This window comes from Sander vitreus, chromosome 17, assembly GCF_031162955.1.
Source record: "Sander vitreus isolate 19-12246 chromosome 17, sanVit1, whole genome shotgun sequence".
In the NCBI taxonomy this organism is placed as follows: Eukaryota; Metazoa; Chordata; class Actinopteri; order Perciformes; family Percidae; genus Sander; species Sander vitreus.
The window spans coordinates 21,202,684-21,219,051 of record NC_135871.1 but is presented as its reverse complement, the minus strand read 5'-3'; the positions used below and the strand labels follow the sequence as shown (position 1 = coordinate 21,219,051).

General features: G+C 38.0%; 1 protein-coding gene across 3 annotated transcripts in view; it reads right to left on the bottom strand.

Annotated features, from left to right (window-relative positions):
* The window catches only part of ccser2a (coiled-coil serine-rich protein 2a), a 59,295-nt gene that overhangs the window by 24,850 nt on the left and 18,077 nt on the right, over positions 1-16,368 (bottom strand). For all 3 annotated transcript variants that reach the window (XM_078272734.1, XM_078272736.1, XM_078272735.1), the window contains 3 exons: positions 5,274-5,367; positions 2,276-2,384; positions 1,953-2,133 (listed from right to left, as the gene is read on the bottom strand). In XM_078272734.1, the coding sequence (XP_078128860.1) occupies positions 1,953-2,133; positions 2,276-2,384; positions 5,274-5,367 (384 nt within the window). The remainder of the gene's footprint in view (positions 1-1,952; positions 2,134-2,275; positions 2,385-5,273; positions 5,368-16,368) is intronic.

The window sequence follows — 16,368 nt, the reverse complement described above, 5'->3', positions numbered from 1 at the left end:
TAATTACAGTCGTTGATTATTTTGCCAATTACTGTTAGATTAAGTATTTGGTGATTACAATGTCATCAGAGCCCAAACTTATGTCTTACAATAACATATTTTATCTGGCCAAGAGACACAAAAAGGTATTTAATTTACATTGACATGAAATGGAAAAAAAAAAGAAATTGAATTTGAACGTTTCAAAAGTTATAGCCAGCAAATGTTTGGGCATTTTACTAATTATAAAATGATTAAACTGTCATTTTGTGGAAAATGATCAAATTGTTGTTCATAAATCAAAGTCATAAGTCAACTACTTGAAATATAATTTCTACATCCCACCTGCTCCTTTTTCAGGTCAGGTAGAATAATTCAGCTAGAACCAGCATGTCTGAATGTCTGACTGTGCATAAAGCAAAGATCAATTAAGATTCGGCAAGTCTGGAGGTTCATTTTACAGTCGCTGCCTTGAGCTCAACATCATGCAAAAAAAAACATAATTAAGATCAGAGTTACTTATGAGTCTACAGAAATATTTTTCCTCTTGAGGATATTTAGCCAAAGCGTTTGACTAATTGCAATGAGCACAATAAACACATCTGAAGGAGACATTTGATTTAAATGCAAACGCAAATATCACCCTTTAGAGGGTAAATTGAGTCAAGGCATTCAAAATAATTTCATTTTACAGAGCGTGCAGTATTATGTGCTTGTGCCTCTGTGCATTTCGCGATTTCCAAGATGGGGTTGTGTGTTTTGTAGGAGTGTGGGTTTTGTGTGTTCATCGTATATGCAAGAGCACATTTCTATTACTGACAACTTTTATTTCTCTCCTCTCTTTCCCTGTCACTGTTCTTCTTGTCATTAAAGGATTTCTCAAACTGACAGAAAGAAAGAACAATATTTTAAGTGATCAGTTTCACACAAGCACAAATATACATATATATGCATATACAAATGCAATTACAAATGCACAACACCATTCACATACTGTGCATTGAAAGAGAAGGAGGCCTAGAACATCAAATAACTTAAATAATTGCTGTGACGCTGGTACAGCACATTAAAAATACTTCCAAAGACTTTCCCATCACAGCAGCTGAAATCAAACCCAAAATCCAGACAGTTTACAGTATGTGGCCTAATTATAAAACCAAAATAAAAGCCTGAGAGTGGTGACATGATCTGCATGTGAATTGTGTGTGACATATTTAAAGGGTGATGCAACAGTCAAGAGTTTTTTTGTGATTGTTGAAAATCCTTGATTATGCGGCACGTTTTCTTAAAAAATGGGATGGAATATGCGGGATATTTATGCAATTTTATGCGATGAAATTGCGGGAACTTGCAAAACTGCCGTTTCATCATGGCTTCATCGCGGGGTTTGCAGCTTTTTGATGATGTTCACGTCGCGGAATTACGTCACTTCATAACGTTCCCATGGCAACAGGGGAAAATGGCTGCTTGTGTGAAGTAAACGCAACATTTTTCAACTTTCTGCTAAGATATATGTGAGTTTTTGCAACGAAAATCCGGGGATTATAACATCATGCAAGCCCCGCATATTTTGCACGGAAATCGACAATTTATGCGGCGAAAGTGCTGCGTATTTGAAAAAATGCGGCCCCCGCATAAATATGCAGACTTTGGCTGATTATGCACTGAATTATGCGATCGCATAATCGCGTGTTTCTGGAGGGACTGAACAGTGTTAGAACAAGGACAACATATAAGAGTCACAATGTTTTCTTTCACTGGAAAGTGCATACTAAACACATACTGTATCAGTTTGTGTGAGTGCATTTGTGCATGTACCTACCTAACAAATGTATGTCTTTGTATATGTATGTGTTGCAGTCCTTTAGAACTGTATGCATGCATGCATGCATATGTGTGAAAGTGTGCAAGTTTTGGTACATGCAATCGTACCCGTTTGTGTTCATTCGTCTTTTTGCAAACGTGGAACGAACCTGTAGCAACGTTTTGAGCCTGAGCAACTGGTTCTTGAGCGAGCTGCAGTCCTGAGTCATGTGTTCGAGTGTGAGTTCATCCAGCATCGCCATGTAGCCGTGCTGCCTGCCTTCAGAGGGGATGGGCCGTGAAGAGATCCTTGAAGCCTTAAGACCATCGTATTGCTGGACGACATGGGCCCTAAGAAAGAGACAGAGAGAAAAAACAATCACAGAGTCAGGCAGACAGAAAAACTAAATGATGTTGCCCTTGTGTTTGTACTTTTATACAGTTTTTTTTTTTTCAATTTCTTTTCTGGCAAAAGTTTTCGGGCCTTACCAACCTGCTATCATTGTAGAAGTGATCTGGTCCACTCCAGCGATGGTGTCTACGTCGCTGCCCCTGCCGGCTGGCCCTTTCTGAGCGCTCAAAGTGCGACATCCTGTCAGCGTCTATATAGGAAGAATTTAGAGCTTTAGCAACAGTAAAGAAACAGTAAAGAAACGTGTGCATGTCTTAAACAGAGAGAATGCAAATGAGATTTAAAAGGGCATATACACTGCGCTATCGGACTTGAAATGTATAAAGTCAGTGTTCGGGATATGCTGTAGATGCAGTATAGATGCAAAGAATTCAAGAGAAGTTCAAGAAAATGACTTCTGTTCTGCTTCTATTTGTTCAAGTACATGTTTGTGGTTAAAGATGAGCAGTAGATTTATTTATTTATTTTTACTACCGCTCTATGCTATATACACACACGCACACACACAATTGCAAGACTATGAGTACATTTTTCCTATCTTGGGAAAATTAATACTGCTGTGTATATTTCAGATACTCTATTCTAGAATATCTGCATATAAATCATGATCTGATCCACCTCATTCTCTATTTCTCTCAACTGTCTCCATCATCAAATGCAAACACACGCTCACAAATACGGTGACAGGCCATTTCATTTTCAAGGAGGTAAAAGGGCACAGTATTTGGCAACACTCAATAGCATATAGCTGTGAAATGAACTGTGACCGCAACAAAATTGACAACTAACAGAGCGCAACCCCCAGGAAATCAAAAGGACCCTTGACTTTCCATATTCCAGATAGTCTTTAGACTGAGAGAAATAGAGGAGAAAGAGAGAAAGAAAAAAATAGAGATAAAGAAATACTGGCAGATTGAAAGACCCAATCCAAGGAATGCAGTTGGTTTTAAAATACTTTACCCTGAGTGTCACCACATAGCACCGGAGCAGACAGTCTGTTTCATTCTGAACTGTTACATTCCCGGAAATTTCAGCGCTCCCAATAACTCCCTTTCAGCTCAGAAAAAGTCCTCTAAAAAGTAATACAACAGGAATATATTCCAATTTATATTTAAAAAAAAGTCCACAAAGGCAGAGAAACTCAGACGGAGAGTGGAGAGAAATGACTCCTTGTCCGGTCAGCTGGTGGCAGTTAAAGGGCCAGAGAGAGAATATCAACCCAGCTCCCTCCCTGCCTGGTTCTGTCTTTGTTGACAGCCTTGTTTTTTTCTGGGAACTCCCTAGGAACTGGAGCTGGGGAGAAATGACTGTGGTTGCGGTGGTGAGAGAGCAGTGACTGGTTTGTGTCCAAGCTAGAAAGTCACCAGCTGAGGCAGGCAAGGGAGAAAAGCTAGGGCCTCTCTACTGTCACGGGACCAGACAACTAGAGGAAAATATTACTTCAGTTTTATTCCTCTTCTCCCCTTTTCTCTCGTCCTGTTCTGTGGTGTGAGTCAGGGTGTCTTTGGGAGGGAGGAAACACCCTTCCCTATCCCGTGTCTCAGGGCCTGCCCTGTGGGTTGGACTCTTCAGCCTTTCTTGCTTTCACTCTGACTCTCATGACACTAGCCATGACATAGAGTGCTATAAATATGGCTGCTTCCCGAAAAGGAGTAGGAAGAGATGACACTCTAATGCACATTCCTCCGGAGTTAACATTCCTCTCCCTCTCTCGCTCTCTCTGTCTCCTTCTCTCAAAAACAAGGAGATCACTATTTACAGACTAAAGAATGATATCAGAGGCATAAAGCGGCCTCATTAATGTATACCCAGTTGAAAATGTATTAGGCACACCTAGCTAAAACTAATGCAGTCTAATACAACAGGCCTGGTATAAATCCTATCTTCAATGTTCAGTTTTTGTTGAAAGCTGTTTTAGAGAGGTGTTGATTCAACTTCATGGTCCTTTTGGAGGCTTTAGTTGGGTAAATATTGGAAACACCTCTCAGTGTAACAGAATGCAAAACAACAGCACAACAATCTACTTTTCTCTCAAACACCAATATTATGGCTTTCATAAAGGTAGAATTTACTGCAGAGCTGTTGCGGTGGACTGCATTGCAAAGTGTACCTAATAAACGGGCACCTGTGTGTTCACATGTATGTGCATGTGTGTGTGTACTTATATGTAATAGGGCTGGCTTCAGGACTGACAAGGGAAAATTCACTTCCTAGAATTCATTATGTTTCATGACAGATGAGGTCAATATTCCTAAATCCTTCTTTCCCCCTCCCTTCCTCCTCTCATGTACGTGACACGCAGTATCCAATGAATCCATAATAACGTTGTCAACACTATCACTATGTAGTAATAATGTGACCCGATTACCTTTAACACCTACAAAAAAGCTATTTTACTCAATTATAATGAGAATGGCAATTGAATACATTTACAGAGTGAAAGTGAGTAACAGAGAACGCTCCTACAACTTCAATACATGATGATGTCAAGATGGGAGTGGGCTGTGTTGATGTGGAACACTAAGCTATTAATCAAATCATGTTAACACCATACTGGTGTTGTCAAGCCAATCAAATGTAAACTCTGCTCCTACTTAAGCCTATGTATGCATTGTGAACGTGCTGTTACCATACGCAAGTGTGTGTGTGCATCTGTCCATATAGACAGAGACAGCTGGCTGAATACTTAATACAAGTTAGCTGCCTACCTGTCATTCAAGGCCAGTTGTGTGGCAGTGGAGTTGTAATTAAATAACTCTCTAAGCAACTAAATATTAAATGAGTAACAGCACTAAATAGACAACAAAGTGTCCATTAAATGATTATAATGGATGTTGCAGAGGCAACTCTACACCCAAGGCCATGCAGGATTCAATTTATTCAAGCCATAATATGTCATGAAAGGATATTGCTGGAAAAAGAATGCTCAGACCTTGGTAATGCATTAATTTACAACTATGATCAAAGCAGTTTTGCTGGAGGTGTGTGTGTGTGTGTGTGTGTGTGTGTGTGTGTGTGTGTGTGTGTGTGTGCGTGCGTGTGTGCGTGCATGCGTGCGTGCGTGTGTGTATGTGCTGACCATGCAAGCCATCCTCTGGGAGGTCCACATCCAGCATGAGGTCATCTTCATCCAACTCTCCTGTTCCTGGAGGGTCCAGGTTGTTCAGGATATCCTGAGAACCACGGAAATCACAGGTAACATTTTGAGGCATTAGATAACATTATAGGCACATTATGAGTGCATTAGAGTCATTATATAATTTTGTCCCCGATCAAAAGTGATTTTGTTCAGTAAGACCAACTACCAGGGGTCGGGTACATGTAACTCTGCATAGATTCAGAAGCAAACAAAAAAAAAACACAATGCACAAAAGCACAAATGTCGTCTTTGCCTGCGATTAATAAAACCTTGCAAAAAGTACATTTTTGTGTCACGCATCATTTTGAAATTGCGTGTATGCACATAAATGTAGTTCCCAATCCTCCAATTAGCAAACATCCTGTTTTGACATAAATCAGGACCAAAGCAGCTTTTTGTTGCTACTAACCCATATTTTATTAAAAGATATATAATAACATTATATGTATAATAGCAGAACACCTCTACAATGTAATCACTGCATAAATACAACTTTTGTGAAACATAATATACATTATAGAATAGAATGTCATGCTGAACTCTTGCGATTATTGTTTTTATTGTGATTATTTTTGTTTTAATTGCATTATGACATTTGTACAGTAATCTATTTATTTGTTATTAATTTCTTAATATTCATTTTCATTGCAGGTAATTTAATCATTTTTTAACTAACAATAGCAATTTATGAAGCACTGTCAATTAGTTCTTTTTCTATATTACTGTTTCACATGATTCTCTTACAACAGCTCATAATATTCCATACACCTTGGATAACAGAACAGGCTTCTGGAAAAAAATATCACTCAATTATGAATAATAATACAGAACATTTTGAAAAGCCAACGAAAACACTTCTCATTACAGCCTCATAATATGCAGTTAGTCTGACTGCTGCGCTGCTGTCTACAGAATAATTCAAAGCATATGCAAAAGCAACGAACTGAATCAATAGTTCAAAGCTTTATTTTTCAAGGCAATTTTGTTCTTCATGAAACTAAATTGACAGGGCTTTGACTAAAAGACACAAGCACAAAATTATTCATTATAGGAAATCGCATGTGCTGCACAACAACTGGCTGGCTCTCAGTGTTTTAGACTTAATGAAAAAGGAAAATGAAGGAAATTGAATAAACAACACATACTTCTGTAGTCATCCAAATACTGTCAAACCAAGATGTTTTTGTCTTTGTTGTTTGAAGAGTCAACCTGTCTAAATCGGTTTTATTCTCTCACTTCCTCTGTTCTCAGATTTATGTCTCTTTTTCCTCCACCCTGTTGCTCTCTTCTCTCTAACCTGATAACTCCCACCTTCTGGATATAACGATTTTAACTTGATGAAGCAAGACATTGTGATGCATTTTTTAAAACATCTATTTAACCAGAATAGCTTTACTGGACGGGATGCTCTCTTTTTCAGAACCAGCCCACACCCACACAGTTCTGGTGAAATGTTAGTAATATACTGACATCAGAATTGAGATGTTGTAATACAGTACAGCATACAGGTACATTCTTCATCAGCTATGCATGTTTTCAGCTATCTAATGGTTCACCCGTGTGTGTGTGTGTGTGTGTGTGTGTGTGTGTGTGTGTGTGTGTGTGTGTGTGTGTGTGTGCGTGTTAAAAAGAGCATCATCTATACATAGTACACCAGTCACACAACAAAAGCAGCAGAACAGCAGCAACAGCTGCACATCCTCTAGCAACACTGTATTTTTTCAGCCAAAGTAAAACTAACAAACAAAACTCACAACTCAGTTCAAAATCATACACTTAGAGGTTCACCGTTTAACCCTATAGTGTATTGATTATATAAAATTAGCACCTAACCACTCAATAATACATTCATTATGTATCATTCACATTCATTCCAGCAACATTCATAACTTACTTTCTGTCTCTGTACTTGCCTTTCATTGACTGTCTTTGTTGTTATTGACAGAGTGTAGCTACAGAGTACATTATATTTTACACAGTCTAAAATAGTCATTTAGTAAGAGCAAACCACACTGCAGGAAGGACCTGGGCTTAGGTTAATTACTGAAATTACATAACAGCAAATGTCAGTGTTCAGTCCGATACATTCAGTGTGTTCCGTTTTTTTAAATATTTTGCTCTGCTGATGTGTTGCGCAGCAAGATGTTGAATCACTTCCTGCTGCAATATTGCTTGCTCTAAGGGAATAATGATTTAACTTGTAGTAGAATATGAGTTTGACACATGCACATGCACATTATCCAAATATCTTAGACACCCAGAGGTGCTCCAGCAATCCAAATCCTGCAGCATGAGCAGCATTCTGAAAGGAAACAGCCAAAGGAAGGTCTTCCAACATACTCAGTTTCATGGTACAGTCACTGCATCCCACCGTAACATCAGATGAATCTTTCAACAAACAAGGCCGGATCAAACAATGATTAAAATCTTCAAAATCACTGGAAACATTTTCAGGCTGAACTTCTCTCTCTCTGACAGTTTGCCCTCAAATGACCCAGTTGTCTGCACAACCGACTTGCAGATCCGAAAATAAAAGCTCAAACCTTTATTCTACTCTGCTTTCTTGGAAAGTATCTTTTGGAATCTCTGGCAGACATTTGGTTTCCGTGTGATGAATGTAAATTTGCATCATGGCACACAATCAGCCCAAAAGGGGTTACAGCTTCAAAGAAAACACAAACTTCAGCATTAGATAAAAGTGTCAAATCAATGAGTGCCAGGGAGAAGTCTTTAGACTGACTGAACTTGTTCTTCTCAGATGTCTCTGTCTTCCTCTTCTCATTTGTCTCACAAGAATTTGAAATGAAGTATCACTTGAGCTACTCTTATCAGAGAGAAGGGCTAGAAATCAACATAACAAATATTTTTTCCAAGATCATTATAGTCATTTTGTGAAAGGCAAATACTTGAGAATTACTAGATAACTTTTCATGGACTTGGTTTGGGAGTGATGTGCTTTGCTGCTGTTGCTGTGTGTGTGTGTGTGTGTGTGTGTGTGTGTGTGTGTGTGTGTGTGTGTGTGTGTGTGTGTGTGTGTGTGTGTGTGTGTGTGTGTGTGTGTGTGTGGGTGTGTGTCCTGTACTAAACAGAATAATTTCTTATACTCTATATCTTGGGGCTCGCTGGTGGTTTTGATGGAGGATGTCCGCTACTCCAATCATTTCCAAATGTCATTGTAATCCATTTGCCCGACTCATTTGCAGCTCTTGAACTAAGACCAATTTTTAACAAAAAGTTGTCTGTCTTACTGAATATAAACATTGTATGTGTGAAATGTATGATAATCCAGTGCACCCACTTTAAAAAGCCTAATTGGTCTTATTGATTTTACAGTGATAATTAGGTATCCGCTGTGAGCTCTGAGTGTTTGAGAAACTAATAAGCGGTGAGTCCGAACAACATCCAAATAATGACACCCAAATATGGGTTTATAAAGAAAAATACAGATTACCAGAAAATCTTTTTTTATATTGATTCTTCTTTCATTCTATTCCCTTTCAACTCTGGCTATAATAGGCTGTCAGTGTAGAGTGGGAGGGCTTTAAGGGAAGGTAACAGTTAAAGAGTCTACCACAAACTACTGAAGCTACTAACAAATACTGAAACAAATAACAGATTCAAATAAAGGCTGAAGAAAAATATGGAGGAAAAAAAGCACAGCATTACTTGTACTCCTTTATAATGGCTCACGTGGCAAATTCGTCAAACTGTGTACTTCTACAGCATTAATGCTTAATAACAGAAAAAACTTTATGATTTGTGATCAAATCTACCTCTTCTTTCTCAATGTTACAGTAAGGTACAGATAATGAAACTCAACACTTTGATGTTTCACAGTGGATGAGGATTTTTGGATCATTGGATGTATTTTGTTTTTTCAATTTCATAGTATAAGAGATGCTTTTCAGTTTTATAGCCTATTATGACCTGTTGCCTTTTGGGAGAGGGATTGTACAGTGGTCGCACAGTGTAATACAGAAGTGTTTGATATGTTCCTTATTTTTATAATGAAAATTGTATACAAAAGTACCCAGTGGGCAAATGTTAGTCCCCAGCAAGAGGATGTTGTCTGTCTTTGACACTTGCACCACTGTCTGTTCAAAACAAATGAGAATCAACTTATCCATAGCATCTGGGGTTTTTCCACTGTACCAAACTCACACCGAACCGTGACTCCTAAACCGGGGTATGAACTGTAAAATGAATTCTCTGTACTGTGCAATATCCTTTCTAATAATAGTTTATTTCTGTTGCGTTGTGCTACGTAGGCAAACATTTAGAGAACGAAACTGAGGCAGTGTGGAGGAGGCACTCTGAGTGAAATTGATGGCAGCTGAAGAACAGAGCAAAATAGAGTTAGGTAACCCTCAAATCAGCATGTTTTTCACAGATTTATCTTTTCTCCATTTCGTTTGGTGCTGAGATGTGCGTATTGTTGACAAAATAACAATAATGTGCTTCCTGTGCCATAGTGTATATGCCTTAGACATATAAAACAGACAGGAGTGTTGTTGCAATCAATGACAAACAAGCAGACACCTCAGGTGTCTGTGCTGTTTACAAATTGCACTGTTTTTTAAGATGGTCGCAGTTTGAAAAGGATTTGTTTCTTAAGTGTAAGGTGTAGTTACTGTTATGAACAATGTAAGTAGTTTCATTTTGTTGTTCATTGCTTTATATAGTATATATAGTGTACAATTAATGTTCTGCTTAATATGAATATAAGGATGTCTTTTGAGAAAGTGAGGTTTTCGGATCTTTATGCTTGATACATTTGATTGATCGCTTTTTATTTTTTTCATAAGGAGCATGAAATGTAAATGAGAATACTGCAAGTTAAATTGGACATGAAGGCGAGAGAGATTAAACAAATGAAGTGTTTTATCTGTCAGTACTGGCAGTGAGAAATACATTAATGTCCTGTATTAAATATTGTCTTCTAAAAACTTACAGTTTTGGTAACTTTAATAATATAATGAAATATTAACCTTTCCTTAGAAACGTAATTTATAGTGCAGTCCATAAGTATTTGGATACATTGTGTTGGCTCTGTATGGCAGCACATTTAAACTCTAACAACAGAAAGCAATGACTATTACGTAGGTGTATAATGCATATATATTGATGTCCTCATCTGAGGGTAGAAGCTCCTCCTGAGCCTCTCAGTGCTGACCAGATGTATTCGGTACCTTCTTCCCGACCTCAACAGGGAGAAAAGGCTGTTACCCGGGTGGTTTGGATCTTTAGTGATTCTCCTAGCCTTATTGTTGCAGCGCCTGGTGTAAATATCCTTTAGGCAGTGTAGGGTATAGAATGCCACATGTATTATGCATTAGAAACCTGATGTAGAAACTTCATTGTCGATTAATCTGTTGATAATTTTTCTCAATTAATCAATTAGTTGTTTGGTCTATAAAATTTTAGAAAAATGTTGATCAGTGTTTTCCAAAATCCAAGATGACATCCTCAAACGTCTTGTTTTGTCAAACTCAAATATATTATTATACTGTGAAGAAACTAGAAAATATTCACATTTAAGAAGCTGGAATCAGAGAATTTCTACTATTTGACAAAATTACTCAAATCGATTAATCGATTATTAAAATAGTTGCCGATTAATTTAATAGTTGACAACTAATTGATTAATTGATAAATATTTGCAGCTCTAAACTGATGTAAGCAAAAACATTCAATGGGTCCCATTAATTAAATGTCATTGCCAGTTTAGTATCATTAGTATCAGATTACAGGACTTTAATCTAGACAATTAATTTTTGTATATCCAGTCTAAAACAAAACTTTAGTTTGAGACAATGCTCAGAAATGAAGTTATAATGTTCTCATTTCTAACATTTAAGCAACAATAAGCTAGAGTAAATCTTGCTGTAAAATGTTTTACAGTAAGATAATTGGCCATGACACAATCCACACAGATGCACTGTGTGGATTGTGTCATAGCCAATTATGCAACTGCAAGTAAAATATAGTCAATAAACTGATTTTACTCAAACAACAAATCTTGTCAGAGAAAATGGTTCTGCTTTTATGTTGCCAGCTAATATAGTATTGTGTTGTCTTACAGGGGCCCAATAAGCAGCCAATGTAAGATTGACAATATGTGAGGGCCAGTTGAGAGACAAAGTGGTTATAAAAGGCAGCATGGTAATGATCTGCAGTAAAATATGAGTCATGACTGTGGTCAATCATTAAAGGGAGTCATGATGGATAATGATGGAAGTATAGGCTGTAATTCTGCATGACTCAGACTGCAGTTCTCACAGATTGTGTGTTATGGTCTCCATTGAAAGCACTGAATGCACTAAAAGAGGAACACAAAAAAACATTGTTTACCTCAAAGGGCTTCTGCTGTTCATTTAAAATCAAGACAAACAAAAGCAGGTTAGCTATAAGCCTCATTAATGCAATAGCATAGCCGCTTCACTGGCAGCATGTTCCATAAATGGCTCAGCACTCTGCAGACAAAAGGCTTAAGCACCTCACTCATTTTAACACTAATTAATTGACCTGTCTCAACCTGGCTCCCCAAAAGCCTAAAATTAGAGGTAAAATAAATAAATCAGGGATAAGAGGCAGCGTAACTCTGCAGCTTTGAGGAAAAGGGAGAAACTAAAGGATTACAGGACCACCAGGAGTTTGGCTGGAAAACAGAAAGGGAAAAGAGGGGGAGAAGGCCAAATGAATAAAACATCAACAGGAGAAACAACAAACTGGTAAAATAAACAAAATGTCAACAGCAAAAAAAAAACTGCCAGTTATCCAATAGCAAGATGAATAAGAACTGTCAGAATTGTAAGATGCAAAAGAGAAACATCCGGGAGTTTTCCGTGCAAGGTTTCATGCTGCAAGGTGGGACACTGGGCTGTAATTTGAAAGGGAAATTTATTTCTTATAATGAGAGACACTCCAATACACAATGAAATCAACAGGGCAGTTCTTAAGGACACAGGTCCAATCCAAAACTTACCATTAAAATGAGTTTGACTAATTCTCAGTTACTTATCCATTGAAATGTGACCATAAAGTTTGATTTAATGTAAAGATAAAACCTCGCACTTGATGATACATTGTGATGATAATGTGATGCAATACAAAATAGTAATGCATATTACATTTGAGTTTGATTCATTAATGTGGTTGATGAGAATCTGGTAGAGATGGGCTGATTGTAGTTATGTTGTTTTCAATTTTATTATATCTAAGGACCAAATATTTGGTGACTCCTGAGGAGAGAAAATATTAGCTGTACTTAACAATATAAAGCAATCCAATAGAAAAAAACAACAAACAAAAATGTCCACAGCCAAACTACTAATTTCATTCTTCTGAGTTTCAACAAAAATCGAACATCATAAGCTTCACAGAGGTTATAAGTATCATGGAGGTATTGTACTGGATTCTAGTTAATTTCAGAGGTGTTGCTATTATTGTGTCCACCTTGATGTAAATATGAGAAAGCATCTCATCTCCTCTCTCCTACTATTTCAGCTTCTCTCTGTATCCTATGCATTATGAGCTCTTGTGAGTTGCCTGACAAAATAAAATAAATAATCTCAAACACTCAAAACTACTTCAACCATTTGAATATAAATTGCGCCCAGCCTACTGATGCTGTTGCACTGCATGAAAAATTGTGCTGAGGCCCGGGAAACATTTACAGTCACTAAGACAAGTAACCATCCATTTAACAATGCCAATTTTTTAAAGCTGGTACTGTAACGACCTGCATGGGAATGTTGTTATCAACTCAGGTATACCCACTCCTTGATTTTGCACAGAGGTATAAGAATGCAGATAGAGCCATATATAGCCAGAAAAATACTGGGACACACGAACCAGGAACACTAGCAAGCACACACTTGTTGTGTGTCTTAAGGATGCACAGTGCCTCCAAGTGGACTGAGCCCACCACTGCAGCATGGCAAACTAAACCTGCTTAGAACTGAATATCTCATCCATTCTCTCATACCTACAAGAAACAAACAGGGAGAGTATGCTTACACATACATTATATAAACACTAGTTGCTTTCTATCTAAAGAGGATTACATTGTTTTATTTGCTTAGAGCCATTATTGCATGCCTTGCCTTTTTACATGTCATTAAGATTGGGCCTAATTACCCTGCATGTCTTTTTCTCCAGCATCTAATTCAGAGCAGGAGGCTTTTCGCATGCACAAGATCAAGAAAGACGCTTTACTGGCATTTTGTTCAACTACTAACAAACTGTGATACACATTGTTTGATGCCTCGACTTTGTCATTACAGACCACATAGATTATGCAGGATAAATCCAAAAGATCATTTTGGACACAGACGCTGCTTTGTGACAGGATTATATTCGTGGTTTTCTTCTCCTCATTATGAGGAACAATTTACTCAGTAAACAAGGGAAGAATGAGCAAGAGAGAGACACTAACAGATGGAAAGATAATAATAGAAAATACTGTAGGAGAAAAAGGGGTGGGATCGAGAGAGCTCAGTGCATCCAATTACAGTAAGTGGGCTCATTTCCTCTAATCAAATAGCTCAGTTAAATATCTCAAAGGCAGATTCCCCATAGAGCTGATCTTCACACATCAGCAATCAGTCACTAAGTCTATCCCTTTCTCTTTCGGGTTTCTACTCTTTTCCGCATTACTTCTTTTTTCCTCTCTAGCTCCCACTTACTCAACAGCCATCACCATGCCTTTCCCTCTCTTATAGCAAGGACTATCAATATTCTTTTCTTCTCTGAACAGAGATTTGTACCTGACTAAGGGATGTTATTTCTCTTCTCATTTAACATACTGTAATGGGAAGATTTTCTTTTCACGTTTCATAGAAAGGTTTCACACAAGCCTCAAATATGCATTCATTCATTTCTCCACAGATTTCTAGCGGTGTTGGGTCTGCTGCATAGGATGGGAATGAAAGCTGCTACTGATGCAATAACAGCCCCCAGTCTTAGTCACAGGGGACAAACATCCTCTAGTTAAACACAAACTAGTAGCCCTGTGGCTGTTTCATTCTGGTAGAATAGAACAGCATTAGATATTGACGTTAGATCTCTCTAATCACCCGCAATTATTTTGATTACAAAATACATGATAGTATCTAGTACAATAATAATAGCCTAATTTAGTGTAGAACTGCAGTCAAATAATTTAAAAAGCATCTTGTACTTCTGAAGAAGATACTTCTTCTAGGACTGATTAAAATTCTCTAATCCATCCTTGATTATTCTGTTATCCACTGTAGAATATTGTTTCTATACAGTAAAGTACGTAGATTCAAGTGGACTATGCCATGGCGAAATACAAAAACTATGGTCTGAGATATTGTCTCCAGTCTGCTATTGTAGAATGTCAAATACACTTTGACATCAAAACGCATGACATTTTACCTAATCTGCTACACAAACGTGCATGCATGCACACACACACACGCACTCGCACACGCACACACCTTAAAGGACAATTCCGGAGCAAACTGAACCTAGGGGTTAATAACACATGATTACTGAGTCGACCGTTCTCTGGGCTATGTTTTCATGCTAATCAAATGTGTCTCTAGCTTGAAACAAGCTACCACAAACCGCTGATTAGCTTATAAAGCTATTCGTCGGGGCATGGGTAAAGAAAAAGAAAAAAAAGAAATTTCTATTTCTATACCACTAACAAGGCTCAAAATAGCACCACACTTCAACGGTAGCATAATGAGGGTCCCTACATGTAAACCCAAGCATTGAGAACTTTGTAAGTGTACAGACAGTGTATTAAAAAGATAGATTATAAAGACAGTAGCGTTCACGTATACAAGCAGGCACCATCTTGGGTCAGTCATGACCAATCAAACGACAAACGCCGTGCAACCAGTAACCAGTAACATAGCTCAAGCACGGCGCTCGTCGTTCGACTGGTCATGCCCAGATGGAAATAGCGATTTCTTTTTACTTTACCCATGCCCCGACGAATAGCTTTATAAGCTAATCAGCGGTCTGCGGTAGCTTGTTTAAAGCTAGAGACACATTTGATTAGCATGAAAACATATCCCAGAGAACGGTCGATTCGGTGTTATTAACCCCTAGGTTCATTTTGCGCAGGAATTGTCCTTTAAGACATGCTGAATGACTCTTAATCAGATACACATGGCTAAAGCACACGTGCTTGTACTGACAGCACCAATGAGCACCTAATGTACAGACAGAGCATACACATACACAGCACACACACATAATGCTCTCTCCTCCTTTTCTTATTGCTTTGGTAGTTGCTACAGATCCATTATTGCGAGATAAACATGTTACATTTTCAGTGACTCGAAGCTTGTGTCAACATCACATGGTAAAAGTAGTAAACACATAAAGCTTATATAATTTCTAATCCAGCTCATTTTAAGCTCTTTACGCATTCCTGAGATCAGGTGCTGTGGAACAGTAATACAGAGAACCAAAGCGAAGGCCAGCGAGACTATTAACACACAGTTGGTGGCCAGGTCAGCATTCCTCTCAGGGAGAGAGAGGGCTTGGCATGAAACCGCCGGTGAGAGCTGGCAGAAACCTCTAGACAGTTTAGTTTTCCCTTTCAGCCTTTGTTCTGCTCGTTTAATCCCCAATTACAAAAGGAAGGAGGAATTATTTAAAAGTGGAACTGATTAATGGATTGAACCACATACAGTGTTTGTCATGCTAAAAAGGTCTGCTGTTGTAACCAGGTCTACAAGTACAGTATATGTGCTTGATAATGGCCTCAAAGTTTATTAGCTGAACAAAGTCAAACCCTTATTAGGGGACATTTACTTTAATTACATGACAAATAAGACCTGCATTACTGTACACAGCACATCAAACACTTGGGCTAACTCTAAAAAAGTTTAACTTTTCTAATCACAGACCAAAGAGAAGATTGCACACTACCACATATTTCCATGAATTCCTTAATAATAGAATAATAGTGATACTACAGGGCTTGCAAATGTACGCTTTATCACATTACTTCAAAGTGTAGAATATAGAGAGTGTGCTTGAGGGTAATTTA